The sequence below is a fragment of the Oryzias latipes genome, chromosome 4 (assembly GCF_002234675.1).
Source record: "Oryzias latipes chromosome 4, ASM223467v1".
Classification (NCBI taxonomy): Eukaryota; Metazoa; Chordata; class Actinopteri; order Beloniformes; family Adrianichthyidae; genus Oryzias; species Oryzias latipes.
The window spans coordinates 23,037,184-23,059,697 of NC_019862.2; the positions used below are offsets into that span (position 1 = coordinate 23,037,184).

Below are 22,514 nucleotides of genomic sequence, written 5' to 3' on the forward strand. Positions count from 1 at the left end.
GACTGTTTTGTTTTTTCCGGCTGTCTCCTTGCAAAAACCTCCTATTTGATCTGCGAGCTTCCATTTGTAAAAAGCCACAGTGTAAGGTGTCACAGCTCCCCTGCATGTGATTAGTCAAAACCAGCGATGTGAGCCCTGGGACAGCTTCCTCTGTCTGCTTGTCCTCATCTTCCTCACCCTTCACTGCTCCTCCAATTACACCTCTGTCCTCCTCACTCTCTCTTGTTTTGCTTTTTCTCTTTTCACTTGAACTGCCCCGTTTCCAGGCTCTTATTCAGCCTAAGGTGTGGAGCGTCTGAACCAAAGCTGCTCTGTGCTGTGAGGGTGTGAAGAGCAGAGAAGCTTCAGACCAAACTGACTTCAGTTTAAAACCTTACGTGGAATTGTGGCATGTATGAGAGTTGTCTAGAAAGGAAACTTGAAATAAAATGTTTCAGCTGAATTATTAGGTCTATGTTTACAAAAACCTTTTATATAAGTCCCTATAACATTAAGTAACAGAAATATTTGAAATAAAACAATAATTAAGAAATGGTAAGCAGGGAGACTTGTATGAGCAACAAAATCCATTCGGGGTCTAATTTGTATGATCCAGTATGAAGTTTATAGCAAGTTTATAACAAGCTGTTAAAAGCTGTTGAATACTTTGCTTAAGCTTTCCCACCAACTTTATATTACACTTTATATACATTGATTAACATGTTCTTGTAGCATTTTTCTTCTGGTGGAGGACATATATAAAGAAAATCAAGCTTAAAATTGCATTACTGAGTATTTTGTTTATTTAAATTGTTGTCAATCAGGAGCAAAAAAAAAGGCTGCTTGAAAAAGCTTGTAGGTGTCCATTAAATGCGACTACGGCAAGTTGCAAGCTCCAGCATCTATTTGTAGATGACTAAATCCATGTGATTCTTTGTTTTTCTCGTCTGAGCTGGTATCTCGCTCAAAACTGTACGGTTGCTCCAAAATGACTCGCCATTTTTGCTGCACAAGTAATGTTAGGTTGGGCTTGTAAGCTAGCGGGAGAGCGCAAAAACAGAAAACAGAGAACCCTTCACTCTACAACGGTAATGGGGGGGGCTGCTCTGCTGCTATGTAGACGAGGGTCATTTGGAGAATAATTTAAGGTATTTTGACTCTTATTTAAATTAAACTGTTGCAGTGAAATCGAAATTTTTTTGTTGTTTTGCTATTTGTTCAAGTATCACAAGTTATATCGTCATCGCAAGATTGATCACTAATATCGCATATCACAAGTTTTCCTCATATCATGCAGCCCCAGCTGCAATTCTGTCTTTTCTTACCAGACATTCCAGGAGACGTGCCGGCCGGGCGATGATGATCATCAGCTTCTTGATGAGCTGAGTGACGAAGGTCACTTCCACGCTCTCTGAGCGCTCGTGGGCCTGAGAACAGAAACACACACAACACCAGGTCAGACGTTCAAGTTCTCCTATTTTCTTTTCTTAAAAGATTGAACCTGCAAAAATAAGTGAGGTTTTAACTGAACTAATTTTGTTGAAAATAACTGTTTTATTTTATGTCAAGAATCATTTAGAATCATATGTAAGTTAGTTCATCACTCAGTTCTTTTCCCTTTTTTGTATGAAATGGAGCAGAGACGCTGCAGATTGTGTTTGTCCTTCACAAACCAAGCACAACAGTCAGTTCTAGGACAGCCGAGTCTTTGTGACTCCTGAGAGCAAATCTAAATCAAGGCGACCTCCATGTCTCCCTGATATTCACCATGAAATAACTGTCAGCGTGGAGACGAGGCAATTTACTCAGACGCTCGCCGCAACAGTGACTGACCCCGCCGTAGAATTGTGTTTGTGTGTGACAGATACAAAGAGCGCAGTGTGAAACGTGTTTCACTCTTGTGGGGGGTGGGTAGGAGGGGTCTCCATGTGTGTACATGTGGTCCCGTCTGAATTTATGACTGCAGTAGGCACACATGTATTTATAATGTATGTTTGTGTCAGGAGAAGTAACACATAAAAGAAAGGCCATTCGTAACCAAAACGTGTGGTGTGGCCATGTTTGGTTGACAGGGCCGTGCTGACAGAGGCGGGGGCCCGGGGGCCCCGTTACCCTCCGTCCATAAATTATTTATGAATGTAATAAGGGCCGGAGGGGAGGACTGTGCATGGGCAAGCACTGTAAACATCTAGCGGGCTGTGTTTAAGCGGTGAGTAATGGACAGCTGGGGGACGGACTCAAGGCAGAGCCATTTATTAACAGTGGACGTGTCAACATGACTCCCCCATGTTCATTTGGCTTATTTATGAAGCAAATTTCATCACCAAATAGTAGCATAAAAATAAAAATATTTTCTATATACAAAAACATTTTTCAAATATAAATGAGATACTGTCCAGATTTAACAAAAAAAAAAGTGTTCCTTTACTTTTAAATGGTCTTGCAGTTTATGAGGCAACTATGTCAAAAGGTAAACCATGGTTCATTTGTGTATTCTAGTCCAGTATCTTCACCACTGACTCCAAATGAGGATGTCACCCACTGAAAATGCCTTACTTCCTTCTCCAACTAAGTCAATTCAGCTGCCATGTTGGAGTCAGACATTGTCAGTAAGCAGAAACTGGCTCTAGTCAGTCTCAGTTAGTCGTTCTATGGCACCCTCGCCAATCAGAAGTAAGCTTGTTGGAAGGTCACACCCCGACCACTTGAAACCAGACTACACAAAATCTGTCAACGCGAGGAAGAAGGGGTCATGCAGTCCTGTTCTCTTCTACAGTCAATGATCTTTTCCAGAGACTTTAAGCAGATATGATTGGACGTGCTGAGAATCAAACCACTAACACTATAACTCCTCCATCCACCCACAGTAACCTTAGCAGATAAATGTACCAGAAATTAGTGGAAAAAACAGCAAATCTACAAATAGAAACCATATTTTAACAATATTTTAAAATAGTACAAACAACCTCATCCTAACTAGAAGGAACCCATTTTCAGTGTACCATAAACAATCATTTTAATCTTTGGTTACATTTTTTCCCGGTGTCTAGAATAATATGTCTACACTTATTTCAGATGAGCCCAATTTAATAATGTGATATTGCTGAGGGGCGAACCGTTGCTTTCCAGGTTCCTTTAAACCATAAAAATGACATGAATATCAGCCAAATTGTTGAAAGTTATTATTAATTCATTTTAAAATGAAAAGTGTATATATTTTGAGCGAAATTCTGAATCGTGGCCTCGAGCCACACTTTTGCATTCCTTAGCTAAGACGATTCCTGTTTTAGAGGTTTTTCTATAAAGTCGCTCAATCTAGTTTGGCTATTGAGCGTTAACAGACAGAACCAGTTCTGAAAGGACCCAGATATGCTCACATATGAATTTGATTTTTATTGCACTAAAACATGTTGATTTGTTTTTTGTAAGAAGAGTGAAAAAAGGAGGAGGCTCTTTTGTTCAACTCCTCAGTGTCTTGATGTTCTCAGTATTGTAGGTCTTGACAGAAACAAAACAGATTGCAAAAGCTGCATCGGTTGATTGCGTCATCATATCTGGGGGACTTTTGTCAAATAATTTCTAGAAAGAAAAAAAAATCAGCAAAAGATTTTTTCTCTAAAATATTCAGTTCTAATGTTTCTTTTTGATTGCATGTTGATGTTTAAGTAAAAATAAATAAATAAATTTCACCTCAATACATTTTGACCTCAACTGTCAGGGTTAGTTCAGATTGACAAAACTCTTTTGGCCTAAACTTTAAATAAAAATAAAAAAAATAACCCAAACTTTGCGTTTTAAATAAATACTGCTGTTAATAGGTGATGATTTTACTTCCCAATACTTATTTTCAAGGTTGAAACAATCCCTTCTTTCCTCATAACACAGAAGATAAAATCTAATACTCAGTTGATGGTTATCAAATTGGGATCCCCCTCAATGAAAGGCTCCCAACCCTCTGATAAACTTAACAAAGCATATGGGTGGTTAAGTACAGGTTGGTTGTTTTGGCACCTTAAAAAAAACAAAGGATACTTAAGTAAAAGTTTAATTTGGTAGACTTTTTAAATGGTATGAAAAGAAATAGCAGAAATCTTCATTAGAACAAACTGGACCTAAAACAAGCAGACCGGTCATGAGACAACAGACAACTCCTTCAAAGTAATCCCAGAATGCACTGCAGCTAAAACTGTAATGATAATATGAGGTGAGACCAACAAATTAAGTTAGTGCAACATTGGTAAACAAATAGTACATATTGTGTAAAAATAAAAAGAAGGAAAAGAGATTGTTTTGAGTTGTCTCTGCCTTTGTTAGACAGGAAAAGGAATCGGGATTACTTTGGTGATTAACAAATCTGATTGTCTGTCCTGTCTGTGTAGGATTTTCTGTTTTTGACCTGATAAAGTATCTTTGAATCAAATGGATTTTTAGTCAACTGAGGCCTCCGAGTGTCAGCAGCTAATGTTTCCAGCTCAGTTCACAGGCAGCCAATTACACCCAGATGTGAGCAGCTGCATCTGACACACTGTGACCGTGGAGAGAGTTCAGGGCGGATGAACTTTTCTGAGACGCACACCGCCAGCGCTGAGTTAGCGCACTCCGCCTTTGCTGTCGCCCCTGATGACCTGCAGGAGTCTAACTGGGTATCCCGGGGGTTTCGGCTAAGGACGGCCTGGATGCATGTTGCTGTGGCAACCGCCCGGCGGGTCACCGAGAAACCACAGCGAGGATGGATGAAGGATAGAGGACAGCAGGGACAAACAGTGATGGGGGTGAGGAGAGGTGTAGAGGTGGAGGAGAGATAAAAGGTAAGAGGAGGAGAGGTGGGTCGGCCTCCTGCCAGGTTGGTAATGGGGTCACGACATGAAAAAAGGAGTAGGAATAGATAGATGAAGGAGGGGATAGCTAGGCAAGGGGAGCAAGGGCAAATGACTGATGCTTGAAGACGCTCCAGACGAAAACGGATGAGTGTATCTGATAAATTCAAAGATGTTCCTGCAGAATTGTCTGTGCAATGTCAGCAAACTAAACAGCTTTCTATTCTTCTGAACTTGTCTGAGAGATCTGCCAGTGTGATAAGAAAGAAGAAGCTTTTATATAAGAGTAGCTTAAACTAAATTTTTTATTAACATGCCACATTTTTTGTTCATTTGTTTTTAACAACTTTTTGAAACCTGAAAAAGTGTCCAAACACTGAAAAACTGAATCATAAGAAAGTAAGGAGTCCATTGTTTCAAGAAAAACTGTCTTATTGTTTGTCAAGCAAGAAAAATAATCTCATCAAGAAAGTTTTTCAAGCTCAAAGAAATGTCAATGTGAACGAGTGTAGATGAAAATTAATGAGTGTTTTACACCGCTTTGACATTTCACACCAAGCTTTTTCCAACAGTAGGTGGCATTTGACATGCGCCAGTAAACAGTAGAAAGAGAAGAAGAAGCCCCTCTCTGCTTGTCCAGTGTGAACCTGCATTTAGTGCTCTTGAACCTGCATCACATGCCTGGTGAGTCTGTAGCTTGAGAAAACGTGTCTTGGTGGCTAGAATTTTTCCTCAAACAGGAATTCCTCATAAGACAATTTTTTTACCCTACTGGCAGATTTTTTAAAGACAAATGTTTATATTTTAAGACTTTTTGACTATTTCTAAAGGGTCAGTTTTGCAGTTGCTTATGCTCTCATTTAACTTCACCCTTCATTGGGATTAGCAAATAACCTCAAAACACTCTTTAAAAAAAATCTAAAAGTCTTCATTTCAAATGTTTCAAAACTAAAGCTGGCCGAATGTTTTTTCACAAATCAGCAATTTTTAATAAGTCAATTTCAGTTTATATTTTATCTGTACTAATCTCTAAAACCTGCTTTCCAAAGAGCATGTTGCCACTGAAAACCAAGAGGGGGCTGAAATTGTAAAAATATAAAGGAGCCTAATATCATCTTAAGTGATTCTAAAGTCCAGCAATAATGAGGAAGATGTTAAAAAAAGTCAAAGTAGATCAGGACTATGCACAGTTTAATACGCCCCTGTCCACAGACTCATGCATTGATCATTTTTTACACCTGGATGGCTGGAGGAACGGCATTAGTGGAGATGCTGGGTAAATTCTGGACAGGTAGTCGGGACTCATTAGCTGCTTCCCAAGAAGCTGAGGATATAATTGATCAGTCTGTCAGCGAGGCGCTCTACTTTAGAAAGACATTTTAAATACAAGAAAACTTCTCCAGGATCCTGAGTGTGAGCCATTCTATTGTCTTTGAGGAAAAAAACAACAAATACTTCAGTTCTTCGCAGAATTTAAGCTGAAAAAATGATGCAGAAAAGTCAAAACAGCTGAAGCTCCACATAAAAAGAGTCAAACCTATGAAGTTCAGCTCAGGATGAAAGCAAGCTCTCATCTGAATTGTCGTTACAGGAAATAAAAACCCCACTCAACTGTAAAGTCCGCCTCCTCCTCCTCCTCCCAGTGCTGTCTCAAGACCTTCCACTCACTCCTCCTCATCACCTCCTTCAGCACCTCCTCCTCTTCCAGCCTTCTCTGCCACGACATGCGAGACATGTCCGCCACAAAGCTTTGTCCACGATTGCAGTGGGGAGGGAGGCTGCTTCCACACCTCTGTGTACCTGCTCACATCCTCTCCTCTGAGGGTCTGCTCCACCTGCTGCTGCTCTTGGCCACACACCCACCCACCAAACTAACGCCGCCCTTGTGGTGATGTCATTCTCCAGGCCGCATTGCAGTTTCACTGTCGTGGAGTGGGGACTGGAGACCCCTCTCCAGATGTTTAGCTCATGGGTTTTTCTCACCCTGAAAGCATTTGCACAGCCCTCTTCATCCTCCTCCCAACTGAAAATGTCAGCCAATAAAAAGCAAAGGAATCCCCTGAAATCCACGCCCATCCCCAAAACCCTCAGACTGCGCCTCCTCCCCCTCCACGTTCATCTCGAGGCTCATCCGTCAAGCCCCACTGATCGCTCAGGCGTGAAATTAAAATCTGGGAAATGTGTGTGCGCCGCTCCGGCTTATACGTGTGAGTCTATGAATGAGATATTTTTTGTTTGTGTGTCCCAGGAGAACAGAAGGTCAACAAGAGGCCTTTGGGGGCCATAAAGTTCCCCTGAAGGACTGAAAACCTGAGCTAATAGAGACGTCAGCGCGGCACTCAAGTGTAAACACATCTGTATTTCCCTGCATGAAATCACCCAAAACGCTCAGAACCAGGCCCCTCCCCTCACTGCCAATAACAGATCAGTCAGAGCAGGACAGCAGGTGTGTGTGGAGAAATGTCTGCGCATGTGGATGACATCACTCGCCCACTAAACACATTGCTAGACCATGGTAGTTGACCGCGTCTTCAACTGATCAACAAAAAAGTAAAAAACCGTGTTCCCTCATTTATAGTGGGGGATTCGTTCTAAAACATAACATTAACATTTACTGCTAGCTATAAGCTCAGCAAAGTTGTTGATATTTTAGAAGATGAGATGTGCTGTCGGCGAGGTACTACACCGATAGAAGTAATGGGGAACACTTATCAAGCCCAAAGCGGTTTACATGTATAAGTCCCAGTAGCACATTGATGGTGGCAGACCTGCCGTGCAACGTGCTAGCTAGACCACCAGGAGCTATGTGGTTTAGTGCTTTGCCCAAGGATGCTTTAAAGTAATCGTTTGATCTATTTTCAAAGCGTTCCAAGTGGTCTTTAAATTTAATTTGCTGTTTTTGGTCAAAATACAATTTTAAAAACTTTAGTTTTCTAGGTCAAAGTTTGTGCAGAGCAGTAGGAGTTCATTAGAAATTTGCCTCTGATTTGCCGCAAAGCAAGCCCGCCCACACTTCCCGTTACCTATCTGATTTCTTGCTCTCCTACTAGCTTACAGCCCCTCACACCCCAATTTAACACATGCGGTGTGACAAAAATGGGGAGCAATATTGGAGCCATCGCTCCAGATTCCCAACAATTTGACTAAAGAAATCCTCAGAAATGCACATACTTAAGCCCAATTTTGCTGACATATGTCCTCCATCATCAGAAAAAAGCCACAAGGACCTGTTAAAAACATGATTTTCATAGGAGTGGGTTTTTAACATGAGGCTAAGAAGACTGACATTTGGGCTGGAAGAGCAGGAGTCTGCAGCCTTTCAAAGAGGTCGTCACAATGTAATTATTGAATAAGTTATTGTAACTTTTTAAACTTACAGTAAATATTTATATTTAATACACAATGCAAAGTGTTTTATGCTGAAAATCTTTTTCTTTTTTTTTTTCTTTTTTGTGTGTGTTTTTATTAAGTTTTTCATTCATTCATTTTTTTTTTTTTTTCATTCATTCATCTTCTTAACCGTTTATTCCCTTTCGGGGTCACGGGGTCGCCGGAGCCTATCCCGGCCACTTGGGCGTAGGCAAGGGATGCCCTGGACTGGTCGCCAGTCTGTCGCAGGGTGGAATATCCTCAATCACACATCCATTCACTCTCACACACACACCTACGGACAATTTAGAGTTACCAATCAACCTATGAAGCATGTTTTTGGACAGTGGGAGGAAGCCGGAGATCCCGGAGAAACCCCACACATGCATGGGGAGACCATGCAAACTCCACACAGAAAGAAAGGTCCCCCATTGATGTTGTGTTTTTCATGTCCCCCAGCTGGGACTTGAACCGGGGGCCTTCTTGCTGTGAGGCAAGAGCGCTAACCACTGCGCCACCGTGCAGCCTTTTTTTATTAAGTTTGACTATTGAAAAAATCTTTACCTAAAAAAGGAAGTCCAACAGTTCTAGGGTTGCTTTTTCCTGTTAAACTATTTTTTCAGATCAAGGATAAGATATTAAAAAACCTTATCTCACCCTTTTTTCTCATTTGTGGTGTTTAATCTTCTTTTGTGTGTCTTCTATTTGGTCTTACCTAATTTTAAAAGCAACTTAACCAACTTAAGCAAGTTTTTTTCCTTGTTTGTAACCCATTCTCTTTTTTATTTTTATTTCTAAAGATATAAAAGGTTAAAGTAAATATATTCATACTGTCATGGAAATGTCTATAAATTAGACAAACAAAGCGACTTACGTCCTGCAGCAGCTTCTCCAGATTCTCCTGGAGTTCGTAGAAGTAGCGGGAGGTGATGAGGTCCTCTCTGCTTTTCTCCAGGCAGTCTCTGGACAGCTCTATCAGCTGGTGGTGAATGAAGCTTAGGACCCCATCAGCCAACGGGCAGACCTTTTCCGGGGCTGACGAAGCGAGCAGTTCGGCCAGACGCTCCTCCATTTGAGCCGTCGCCTGAGGGGACAGAAATAAAGGGGGTAGCGGGATGAGTCATAAAGGAGGTGCATGTGGGGGGTCGATATGGGACCAAAGCATTAACCAAAAAACTAAAGCTATTCTATTAAACAGAAACTAAAAGCCTGAATATATTTTATTCATTTAAATCAATACTCTAATGTTGGTAAACCACAATAAAGTACAAACAATGTCTTGACAGGATGGTGTGCAGGAAATGCACAAAAAAAAAAGACTTCCTGCTTCTCACCGATAATTAAGAATAAAAGTACTCTCAGGTGAAACGCTAAGAAGATCATTAATGCATGCTTAATCTGTTTGTTTTGGACTAACCTTGGGAAACCTCTCCTTGTACACATGGTTCATCATCATGATCTCATGGTCGAAGGACACAGGTGAGCGCCCGGGGCTGAAAACACACAAAGGTGATAAAAACAGTGAGATACAAATCCACAAGTGTTCAAGTGTTCATAGGCAGTGTGGCTGGAAAAGTGAGGTAAACTCACGGCACTTCATATCATCAGCATGCTAGCTGTGCTTCCGGGAGTTTTTATGTCACTACGGTTACATCAAAAATGGGCCAAAAAGGAGATTCACACCGAGACATTTTAATTGGTTTTAAAAAAAATAAATCCGTATTAACATGACCTGCGTCAGGAACGTCTCATTTTGATCTAAAGTTTATTAAATGTTCTGCCCCTAAAACATATACGATAATTGTTTTGTTTTAAATGCAGGTAGATCAGGCCAAATGCAGGAAACACTTTGTATCAGTTTTTTTTGTTCTTTTGTATTTAGGTGCTACACTACACTTTATCATAAACCTTCACCTTTAAAGATCCACTCTGTTTTGTCTTAATCTATTATGAAAGTGTTCTTAGTGGTCTTCTAAATATGATCAAAATCAAAAGACTTGTGTTGTTCTCTTGGACATATTTTCTGCATAGCAGCTGTTGCCCCTTTAGAAATTCTCCTCAAAGTTGCGTATGAGAGCGTTGGCGTGGAGTAAGCCCGCCCCCCTTTCCCTCCCCATTACTGAGAGAGGGAAAGCCCCTCTCCAACTCAATCTAACATTAACGGTGCAAACAAAAATGCCAACATTGTTGGAGTTATCCGATAATGGATAACTCCAATAATCCAATAATGGATAGGTATCCAATTGTACAGTTCTGAGCCAGATAACAGCTCAGACGAGGAAAACAAAGACGTGGATGGATCTATTTGACTACAAGTGGCTGCTGGGGCTTGTGGCTTACCGTAGTAGCTTCTAGGTCACACCTACAAGTTTTTTTAACAGCTTTTTTTTCTGGTCCTGATTAGAAAGGATTTGAACAAAGAAATACTCAGAAACTCAGTTTTAATCTGAATCTATTTTACAATGTCCTCCATCAAGAGAAAAATGCTACAAGAACATGTTGAAAACACCAAAAACACGATTTTCAATGGAGTGGGTCTGAACATTACAAATGCTGAGTGTGGCACAGCTGTTCTTTCATGCATGGTAGCCGAACCGTTTCAGAGTTCAGGAATCAGGCTGACCAGGACAGTGAGAAAGACGGGCACGAAAGCGGGTCGGACAGTTTAAACTGGAGATAGTAAGAGTCCGCCGGCTCGAGGGAGTGTGTGTCTGTACGTAACAAGCTGAAGCCTCTCTCTGCCTCAGTGCAGCAACTGTCTCAAGTCTCAGGGGGTTTTCAGCCTCTGACAGATGGACAGTGATGTCTCCTTCAGTCCAGACCAGCTTCACCATGATATAAATCCATCTTTCACTCAGCAGACTTCCTTTCTCAGAAATTCCTTCTCCTGGGACCCCCCCCCCCCCCCCCCCCCGCCAAACAGTTTCGACCTTTCTCTGCAGAAAGACAAAACAGCAGCAGCAGCAGTATCCTTGACCTTTCCATATCTCACCTCCAGGAAAACGGGAGATGATGACAGGTGAGTGCCTGTGTAAAATTCTACCAGAATGGAGGTAATCCACGGAGATGCAGGTCGCTGCTGCATTATTTATTCCATCAATTTAGGACGGTGACACCCCCCCCCCCCCACACACACACACACATCCTTACCATATCTATTTTTCTGTCCTGGTTTATTCTACCTAACAAGATGACAATCTTATTTTCTTTAGCAGCAAACCTGCAAGATGTTATTTTTTTATCGGCTAACTCCTTTTTTCTTTGAACACATTTAATAAATCTTTCATTAAGATTGTCTAAAGAGATAATCTTCTAAACTTTCCAGACTTTGCCTTTCCAGAATGAGTCATCTGTACACACAATCACATGGCGCACACACCCCGATCACATGACCTGCGCGATGAGGTCATTCTTTAAGTCATCCATCGGCACCTCAGACTCCAATTAACTGCTTAATAAGAGTCTGAACGTGACACACGAGCCAACATCATGCAGGCAGTTTGTCATTGCGGCAGCAGTTCCGGTGACAGGTAAAGGCACACATAGGTGAGAACGAACACACACACTCAAGCTACTGTCTCTTTTGTTAGAGGTTGCATTGTTCTGCCTGGTGAATTCTGGGGTTCACTCTAAACATGGAACCTGCTGCAGTCCTACAGTTGTCTGCATAACACACTGAGTTACAAAAAAACGTCTTTTTGTTGCTGTTGTTTTTACGCAAACGGATTCTTTGTGCCAGTGTTTTTTCAAAAACATATCAGATAATGCTTTAGCTTTGTTCCTGCAAATATATAACATTTTTGATTTGACAAAAACAAATTTCCGGTTTGAAAAAGTTTGGTTAAAAAAAGCAAAAAAATAGCAGCATCAGGTTCATATATTTCGAGAAATCTTTTTCTAGCCATTCTGTTGTCTGTAATAGAAAGAAAATAATTGCCAACATTATACATGTTCTTTAAGAAGATTGAACATGGTTTATTAGTTTCCTTTGCCAGGCTGCCTTTCTGGAAGGGCATTTCTTAGAATTCATTCATCACAGACAATCATGTTTTGAAGGCTGTGTTGGACGGTTTTGCAGCAGAACATATTTATTACCACATGACACCAAGGTTTAGGGTAAAACTTCTTTTCAGGCTTTATCTTTTATTTAATTTTTTTAAGTGCTCCAAGTGATGATGGTATTTGTCCTTGTTATTTTCATAAAGACAACATAAAAAAATGCTACCGCTGGTGCTCTAATCTTACTTCTGGATAATTGTAAAACAAAGACAAAAGTAGCAAAATTTTCAAGGGAAATGATTTCCAAGAAGACGTTATGAAAGATCCTCCTGACTGTGACCATGAATTGGCTTGATGAACTGATGTGGAGCACAAAGAGCAGACTCCAAAGCTCACACAGCATCTACTGCAACAGATGAATGTCGTTCATAGACGGTGAAAGTCTTCTTTCATGTCTGGGAGGAGAAAATCAATCAGATCCTGGCCAGCAGCTTTAGAAAGTGCAGCAGAGGCTCGGCACAGATGGATTCAGAGCCTCAGGCTGTTTTGTACATTCTTTAATTTTCACATGAGATCTTCTTTGCTTTCTTATTCTTCTCCTCTGCGCAAGTCTTTATTGAAATACATCTCCCGTTTGGCAGGGAGGTGTGGGGGGGCTCCAGTGGAGGTCGTAGAGGAATCCCCAGGATGAATAACATGAGCCTCTCAGACAAAGGCTAATTAGAACATGGCTATATTTTTGCTGTAATGGGAGATAAAAATCGCCTGGCGGCACTCTCCGTGAAAAACATCTTGCTCATTATTTTGAGAAATGATCACTCTGAAAGAAGTTGTGAGGGATTCTTTTGATTTTCTTCTGCTGCAATCTAGAAAGTTTGGAGAAAGACACGATCTGCTCCTTCATTCTGGATGATGAACACGTTTCTGTCTGAGAGGGGGAGACGCATGTGACCACAGGGCCCGGCACACAAAGCACTGATTGGTAAGAGCCTTAATTGAAGTAAATCAGTGTAGACAGTCGGTCAGATGGGGAGGCTGGCGAGGAACTCAGGTGTGTATGTGTGATGGTAAAATAACATTGATTCTTCCCATCTGAGGCAGCAGGCTCAGGGAATGAGAGGCCTAATTGAGCATGACAGAGAACCGGACAGCAGGGGGGTGAGAGCATTACTTCCTTCACATTTATGATCTCACTGAAAAGGCTGCAAAAAAATGCGTTCAATACTGAGGGAAAAAAGACAATTTCAGCTTTAAGAGTTTTATATCTTGAGACAAAAGTAGAAGCATGAACTCATTTTCAGCTCGTGTTCTCATACATGTAAAAAAACAAAAAAACAAACAAACATCCTTTGCTTGTTTGTTTTTTGGGATCAGTTCAATTAAATGCAGCCGTAGACAACATTTGCATGGTACGATGCCGGCAGTGGTGTGGGGAAATCCACTATGCCTGGTACTCACAGATCAAGCTTTTTGGCACAATTTAAATCCTTCATGCTTTGGGTTTTTTTTTCTGGTAAATTAGTCATCATAACTTCTTCATCTTTCTACCTGCTCATCTTCTCATAGACTTAAATTATGCAAAGGCACATCAAGGGGCATAATGATGTCTTTAAATATTTTCAGCTTCTCAAAAATCCCCTTTTCGGGACTTAAGAGCTGATAATGTTTGATAGCTTCATATCCATTCAGCAGCTATTCTCTCAAGAGAACAAAAATGAACTTGCTTTTCTTTACTTGGCAGATCTCTGATCATTTGTTGGTTAAATGATAACTAACAAACCAAAACAGACATAGGAATATTAATAATATATTCTTTATCAAACCCTCTTCTAAAAGGACTACCGTACATCAGTGTCATCTGATGCCCGATCAGAATACTGCCTGAGAGTAGAGTGATGAAGGCTGCCTCATATGAAATGACCCTCCTCATCAGCCCCCAGCTGAGCTCTCAGGCTGGAGCTGGAGAGCAGAAGAGCATTCTCCCAGCAGTGGAAGTGGAGCTGAAGGATTTTAAGAAGTCCACTCATTAAAGTCAAAAGTGAAGAATATACTGTTAGGAATTGTGACTGAGTAAAGTTGTCCTGATGAAGATGATGAGCGAAGAGAACTAACCAAACTCAAGAAGAAGGTGACTGTCAAGCTCTGTTCACACCTTGCAAGTGACGCACGTTCTTGAACGTGCTAAACTTGCATTCTTGAGCATGTGTTTAGCCCATGGTTTTCACACTGGACCAGCAGGGAGGGGCTTCTTCCTTTTCTACTGTTAACTAGCGAATCTCCAACACCTACAGTTGGAAGAGGCTTGGTGTGAAATGTCAAAGAGGTGTAAATCTGATGAATCTTGCCCCAGGCATATTCTTTCACTGCTCTATTCCGATATACTAAAGACTTGGTGTCATATAATTCCTGCCGGAAACAAACCATAATTATTAATTTCTCCCCCATGATCAGTTTACAAATGTTTGGCACTTCTGTAAATAAAAAGGTACGCCATCAATATGTCACTACCGAATCCAAGTTCCTGATTGGTCAAAATTCGACCTGGTTCGACATGTCGAGGAAGGTGTGAACTTAGCTGCACACCTTCTTCTTCTCCAGAGTCCAAGCACCATGATCATTTTTTCTCTCTTCCTGACTCATTTCTTTCTTTGTGGATCGTCCTCTCATCTGCACAGCTCCTCCTATGTAATGTATCTCTACAGTTAGAGGTGCTCTGTTGGCAGCAGTTCCCCACGGTCTATCAGATCTGGTAGAAGCTCTGCAGACACGCAGAGTGTTTTAATCACCCCCGCTGCTACTGCTGGTTGTTTAAATTATAAAGACATTTGAGGATTCATTATTTAAACGGCCCTGGTGATCGTTTTCCTTTCATTCTGCCTTTTAACAGGTTTATTTCAGGCTTTAACTGGGAAGCCGAAGCTCTACACGCCGAGCCTGACTTCAATCAGGAGACACAGCAGGACTCTGGCCAGATCTATGCCACGCAGCTCCAGCTCGCCTGCTTTCATCTCATAGGATAAAAGAACTCTGTATCAGTCTGCAGAGGAGCAGCAGTGGAGATAAGGAGGCGAGAGATGAAGGAGAAAGACCCAGTGTGTGAGTGGAGGGAACAAAAACGACAGAGAGGAGGAGATGAGTTGAACAATCAGAGCCTGAGACGAAAAGGGGAGGTCAAATAAACTGCTTTTGATGAGTGCAAATGTTTGAGCTGCAGATGGAGTGATGGACTGAAAGACGTCCACAGGTGGACAACTAAACGCCTCCTGTCAAGGGAAAAGTCACAGGAAGAAAGGCTGACCTTTTTGGAGACTGACAAGCTCAGACAGACACAGGCAGCATGGTAATATCTGCTTTCTGGATGAACAAAGTTTAAAATGGGTTAAAAGTCAAAGAAGCAATGCAGATATTCAACAGGATTCATGCTGGAACTGCAGGGTGAAAACCATTTGAGCTCTGAGGTGATTCTTTAAAGTTTCAGTGAAGGAACTCCAGAAAAGGCAGTGAAGCTCCATTGATTGGATTGATGAGGAAACAGCTTTATGCTGGAGGCGAAGAGCTCAAAGCCAAAGAATTAGAAGCTACTTTTGTTCAAGAACAGTTAAGGATTTCAGTGAAATTCCCGAGATCCAGGGTTAGATATTCTCAGCACTTTTACAAACATGGAAAGAGGGGCTGCAGTGATATTTCTGCATAGAGAAGGACAGATAGGACCCAATTTCTATATGTCCATGTTTGGTGGCTCTCATTGAATATATACAAGAACTGGACCGAGTGACCCCTCACCCCTCACATTCCAAATAGGAAGTACCTGCTGGCTCCAAGAATCCAAAATCCCATAGACATAGATTTTTTCAAATTATATTATTCTGTAGCGCAGGTTTTTCAAGTTTCAATCAGATGCCTCAATGACAATTTGTGGTCTCACTTTGAAGGTTTAAACCATTTGATTGATTCTCCTGAGCCTGCTTGGGATGTGGTCTTCCAAAAAGCACCCTCCAGATTGGTAAGAGTGTTTGCCATAGCAACCATGACTCAGACATACTCGGACCAATCACTGCTTACTAACTGGCTGTTGATCGTGTCAATCAACCTCTTATGTGCTGTGTCCCCTGTGAAAAGAAGCAGCACCTGCAGGTTGCCAGAGTGACATAAATCATCATCGGGATCAGATCTTTGTTTTTTATTCTATGATGACCTGGACTTAGTTTTCTAAGTTTGAACTTTAGAGAAAAGTGTATAAAGTGTGTAGTAATTTCAACTATGGTGGGTCATTTATTAAATGTATCCCCCATAATAAATGGGTCAAACCTTTAAATTTGTCCTTAACATAAAGTTCTTCCCACACAGAGTTGTGTAGTTCTGTGGGTTCACTGATGCTTGGGTGGCTCTTCATCTTTTTTGTGTTGCACAGAGACCACCAGTCACCTGTCAACGGCCAACCACAGCAGGAACAGAAAGGGCTGTGGAACCTGGATCAGCTCTTTAAGAAGGTCCTTTTGAGCTAACCATGCTGTAGGCAAATGTCAGGGGTTTGAATCTGATGAAGACAGTCACAGGAAGCCAGTCCAGAGATCTGACAATGTCTTCTTTTTTTGAACATCGAGGAACATTCTGGATTATAGGTCTGTGAACATTTGATTCTGCCGCCTGGCGGTCCTGCTAGTAGAGAGAGTTGGAGTATTCAGGCCAAGAGCCTCCACCATTGACTGGGGTTGAATGAACCGTAAGTAGGTTTGATCTTCATCAAGTTGAAGACATTTTTTTGTTTTTAAATCAGAGACGGGACGTTTCACAAAGCCCAAGTGAAGGCTTCACTTTCAGAAGGCAGGATTCCAAAAAACCTCCTCCTATTTCTTTTTGTTCAGCTCCTCCCTCTGCACCCTCTTTTCTCACATGAACCACCACAATGGCCTCCTTCACTTCAACTATTACTTTTTTCATTTTTGTGCATCCAAACCAACTACCAGAAAGATTTCACTCTGGAGTGCTTTTACTGTGGAGTTCTTACCTTAGGCTGCGGGAGCGCGGTCTCATGGCGGGGGAGCAGTGGCCCTCCTCATCGGTGATGCTCTCCGAGCTGAAGTGCTTGGTGAGGAAGTGCAGCTCATCCGGCGTGGGCTGGAAGGGCAGCTGATGCAGCTTCTCCTGAGATGAACAGGAGGACTGTGAGAGGAGGAGCACAGAGGGAGCACAGATTACAACCAGCTCAGGAGCTACTGCTGGGGTGAAGCTGGGGTCTGAGGAGGAGGAGCAGCGTGGGGGAAAGTAACATTTTCAAGTGGACCACACATCCACGCTTTCAGAATAAATAAGAAATACTGATCCAAACGTTTGGGGAAAAAAAGGGATATATAAAATCTTAAAAAAGGATTGAGGGCTGGAGAAGATGAGGAAAACACAAAGAAAGATGGTCTCTAAGCAGGCAAGAAGTCTAGAGCTTGTTTTGCAAAAAAAGGAAAGCCGCCACTGCTTCTATTGTGTGTGACTGTGTGTGTGAATGTGTGTGTGCGACTGGGTGAATGGGACTGTGACTGTAAAGCGCTTTGGGCCTTGTAGGACGTAGAAAAGCGCTAAATAAGTATACGCCATTTAAAAACTTCTTATTTTACTCACAGCAGATGGAATAAACGACAATCTAAGGCACAATAATGACAGTAATTCAATTTCTCAACTTTATTGAAAATACACTGGAAAAAAACAGCAAAGTATTTTCATAAGAGACGTTGTCTCCTAAATGTCAAAATGTATTGTGATATTATTGTGTTTGTGTGGTAAATTTCCTGCAAAAGCACAAAATATTCTCCCAACTGCATCTCATTAATAAACTAATCTCAACTGATTTTCATTTAGATTTTAACCCTAAAGCAGTATGAAGAAATAAAGTTGGGCTTCAGATGACAGAAACTGCTGGAATCTAAAATAAATAAATAAATAAATAAAAGGAAAGGGAAGGAGCAGAAGCAGGAGAACGCCGAGAAGCTATTACTGTGGTGTGGGGAGCTTTAGGAGCTTTGCAGCAAAGCCGGTTGGAACAGAGGTAATTAATTTCTAACGTTTGGGGACCCTTAGCTCATAATAAAAGACATACGTATGAATAGAGCAAAGACATTTACCGAGACGGTGGAGCTGGGGGTGTTGGTGCCATATCCAGAGGAGGGCAATGAGGCCAGAGACCAGCGCCTGCCATCCGTCCTAAAAACAGACATTCCAGACTTGAAAATGAAGCAGAGCTCAGAAGTATTATAATCACCTGAGAGCAGTTATAAACAAGATGAAGCGCCATTCACATAAAAAAAAATGCAATTCAGCAGAAACAAGCAGGACGAAGGGGAGAAAAAGGGGAGAATGTGGAGTCAAAGGTGAAAAAACGACCAGGAGAGGCGTCCTTTGAGGCTAAGCTGAGCTTCAATGAAGCATGAGGAAGCTCAGCCAACAATGCCCCCCCCCCACACACACACACACACACAAAGTATCAACACAAACATAGGGCCAAAGAGTTATTCATTTTTAATGCAGCTTCTTTGGATTAAAATGATACATAAATAAAAATAATAATAATATGCCTCCTCACGACGACAGAAAGATACCTCCAAATCTAATTCTAAAGGGGTGCAAGAAAATCTTATTGAAAAGTCCATAATTCTTTATATTCATAATTCTATGAATTGTTGGGTTAGACATACATTACAAAGTTTCCTTGACAAGAAAAAAAAAACGACGAGATGGGGTTCTAACTGCTTAACTCTAAGTCACATGCACCTGTCTGGGAGTTGACCTGCATAGGTGGTGCAGGTTTTTGGGTTGTCCAGGTTGTAGACAGGTGTGGCTGCATCTTAAGGTGAGTGCAGGTGTGTTTTGCAATTCCCCTACGGCTCGTACGACCATCGTAAAGGGACGTCATGAAAATGGAACATACAATTGTTTTGGGTGTGGTAAGCATGTCATGAAGTATTTGTAAGGCTAATGTAAGTTGCATGTAGGTGATGCTCTTGCAAGGTGCCTGCACGCTGCACTCTAGTCATCAGTGAGGTGCGCATACTCCTAATGCCACACGCAAGGGACCTGCAGGTGATACGTAAGCGCCCGTAGGACACCTGTAGGAAGCCCACAAAATCTCCACTCAAGGAGCGCGCACAGATAACTTGAACAGAACTAGCGGGCTCCTTGCACACACAGTGCACAGAAATTGAAATGAAAAATCTGTATGACGTGCCTGCGTCTCACCTACTTCGTCCTTATCTACATGGATAATGGAATTGGAATTGCAATGGAATTGTGAACGTGTCCAACCACTTCAGTCGTCTGGTGGTGACAACTTAGTTTACTGTGTTGCAATAAACTAAGTTCTTACAGGCAATGAATTCTGAAAGTATTTTTGAAAGTTAGGAGGACAAATGTGAGAAGGTTTAGTCAAAAGCTGCCTTTTGAAAAGCAGCTCTTGTGACCCGTTTTGCACTCAAACAGGCTGTCTTCAGGTCAGCAAGTGATGTGTGCAAAGCGATGAGCTGATGTGTGTGCTCAGCCATGCAGGACAGAGGAGGCAACAGGGAGGAGGAGGAGGAGGGAGAAGGTCTGGGGAGTTACCTGTCGGCTCTGTGTCCATGACTGTAAGGGAGACAAGACAGGGTTTGCTTTTATTTCTGTTAGCAACTGTCACACACACGACCATTATCCCCATCTATCCTTGAATTTCTGACTTTTCCAGCAAAGGAAAAGCAGAATAAAGCGCCCGATATTTGCAGCCAGTACATTTGCATCAAAACTTGAATGTTTTTTTCCCCCATTTTAATACTGTTTACAATCACGGAGAAGCTCAATCCATTAGAAATGGGATAAGAGGAACAAAGATCACCTGCTAAATCAATAAGCTAATCTCACTTAAAGGACATCAGTGAGCACAGCTTGTGTTAGTCACCCTCATACTAGATTTCCTTTTGTTTGGATTGAAAGGTAAGAATCACAGTTTCCTGAAGCATGGTGGTGGGAGCATTATGCTGTGGCACTGTCCTACTTGTTCAAAACCCACTCCGATCATCTTTGAGCTATCTTAAGATTTCTCAGTGGTACTGTAAATATAATTATGCAGTTTTTAGGCAAAAAACGTGTTGTTTTCTAGGACATATTTTTTGCAGAGAACTGGTTGATTAGAAATTTGCCCCTTTGTTGTGGGTGGGATCGCTGGCGTGGACCCCCCCCCCCCTTTCCTCCCCATTGTTGCGGAGCAGGGAGATTGCGGCCCACCCAGCATATTTTCTACATCACAAATACATTTTTTTTAAAATAATGGATTAGATTTATCTGCGCTTTTCCAGACGCTCAAAGCGCTTACATTGTGGCCATTATTCATTCACTCACATTTTAAACTGCATTCTTCCAATCTGCTCCTGATTCACAACAATTTGAATAAAGAAACACTGTAACTATATAAACTATATTGTCGTATTCGGAACATTGGAAAAATCTATACTGGCGCAAAATATGAACAAATAGTAAGATGACTAGAAAAAAAAGCATGCTAACAAGTCAACTAACCTCTTTATATCCCTTAAAATCCCCAAATTTTGTTAATTTTTCATCCTCTGTGTCGCTTTTGAACAATTCTGCCAAACCTGGTGGTGCTTATTCTGCGTTGTTGTCAGTCGAAAACACTGATAAACACACCTACAGTGCCCTCTAGTGGTTGTCGCTACGTGTTGAAAAAAAGAAAATAAAAAACTAATGTGAGTCACCTTAAAAAGTCGCACCTATATATAAGTCACACCCCCGGCCAAATTGGCAAAAATCACGACTAATACTCCGAAACCCCCCCCACAATATTTAGAAATTCAACTTTAGGCTTAATTTTCTTTCGATATGTCCTCCATCATAGAAAAGAAAGCCACAAGAACATGTTAAAAACATCGACGACAACATTTTCATCGGAGTGGGTCTTTACCTACAAGACAACAGTCAGGAGCATTAGGATGTAACAAACAGGAGACCAGACACACATTCTGATCAATAAGCCACAGAAATTAGGAGGGAAATGAATTTCAAACAAAATTACTATAAATCAAGCTTTTCAAAGTACAAAGAAGCAACTCACATACCACTGAAGGCTGTTAAAGCATACTTAAGGTGTCTGGCTACTACCCAAAATCCCCATAACTTCAAAAAAAAACCCACACCTCACTGAATCCTGAAGAATTGGTCTTAAACTGAGACTTTAACCCATTAGAACTTAGATCTAATTTTTCTTATAATGAAATTGTGTGTTTTACCATATACCAAGTGGAGCACGGAATACATTTCTGATATTTTTCTGTTACACTGCTGTCACCATGGGTTCTCATAGGTCAAAAACATATGGAGGGCAATCAAAAACAAAAAAATGCTGCAAAAATCGCTTCAAACTTGAAGCAAAAATGTGCTTCATTTGTTCATCTAACATTTTAAACTGAAAACCATTGATTTTATAATTCTAAATAAACCCACATTTAGAAAAAAAGAAGAAATCAGAAAAAAGACAAACAGAAAACCAGCTATTTATGTTTAATTGAACACATCTGCATCATATTTAAGCAGAGAAATACATAAGTCTTTAAATCTGCTTGAGATTTTTCCTTATCTTTAAATTCTCTGCTTGATGAAATTTACTTTTTTCATCTTATAACTTTAATAGTACAAGAAAAACATGTAATAGTTCTTCTAAAAATTTAAAATTAAATGTTCACCCATTAGAGCAAATCTGACTTCTGATTTCAGAGAATTTCAGTGGAGACAGACGAACTTGGGCTTGTTATCCCACGTCCCACCATGTGGTGTCAGTGTTCCCACAGCTTTGAGCTGCTGCAGCTCTGAGGTCGTCAGAAGGACAGTGGTGGATTTCCAATTCCAACCAGCACTAATGCTCCTTTTTTCTTGCTGCACCAAACAATGTTTGACAATGTTGTCATGAAAATAGCTGAGAGGTTCAGCACAAAAGAGGATGTGTTACCATGGAAACATCATCCTGTCAAATGAAGACTTAAGAGACGAGCTGACAGATTTTCTTCTCCGCACCATCAAAATGAGTTTATATTAATACTTCTTAATCTTGGTGTGGGCTTTAAAATACACACGTGTGTTTCAGGTGGGCAGAACAAAACTCACACAAACAGCAATGTTCAAAAGAAAGAGACCCACACACTCACTCTTCTCAAGTAATCTGAGCCGAGAGGCCAGACCCACGGGAGCTTTATTAATCCCAGTTTGAGTGGCAGCTTCAGAGTGATCAACCACCTCCTTATCAGCAGCAGCTCAGATCTCTTCAACATTTCCATTTGAAAAGCTGCAGAAAAGCTCATCTACTTGAGCTTTAATTCTCACTGT

At 41.2% G+C, this 22,514-nt stretch overlaps 1 protein-coding gene across 11 annotated transcripts in view; it reads right to left on the reverse strand.

Annotated features, from left to right (window-relative positions):
• The window catches only part of mast2 (microtubule associated serine/threonine kinase 2), a 191,537-nt gene that overhangs the window by 13,179 nt on the left and 155,844 nt on the right, over positions 1-22,514 (reverse strand). For 7 of the 11 annotated variants that reach the window (XM_023954408.1, XM_011474290.3, XM_023954412.1 and 4 more), the window contains 6 exons: positions 19,749-19,769; positions 18,278-18,356; positions 17,173-17,327; positions 9,583-9,658; positions 9,040-9,249; positions 1,305-1,406 (listed from right to left, as the gene is read on the reverse strand). In XM_023954408.1, coding sequence (XP_023810176.1) covers positions 1,305-1,406; positions 9,040-9,249; positions 9,583-9,658; positions 17,173-17,327; positions 18,278-18,356; positions 19,749-19,769 — 643 coding nt within the window. The remainder of the gene's footprint in view (positions 1-1,304; positions 1,407-9,039; positions 9,250-9,582; positions 9,659-17,172; positions 17,328-18,277; positions 18,357-19,748; positions 19,770-22,514) is intronic. The other 4 variants (XM_023954410.1, XM_011474291.3, XM_020702566.2 and 1 more) reach the window with 2 other exon arrangements.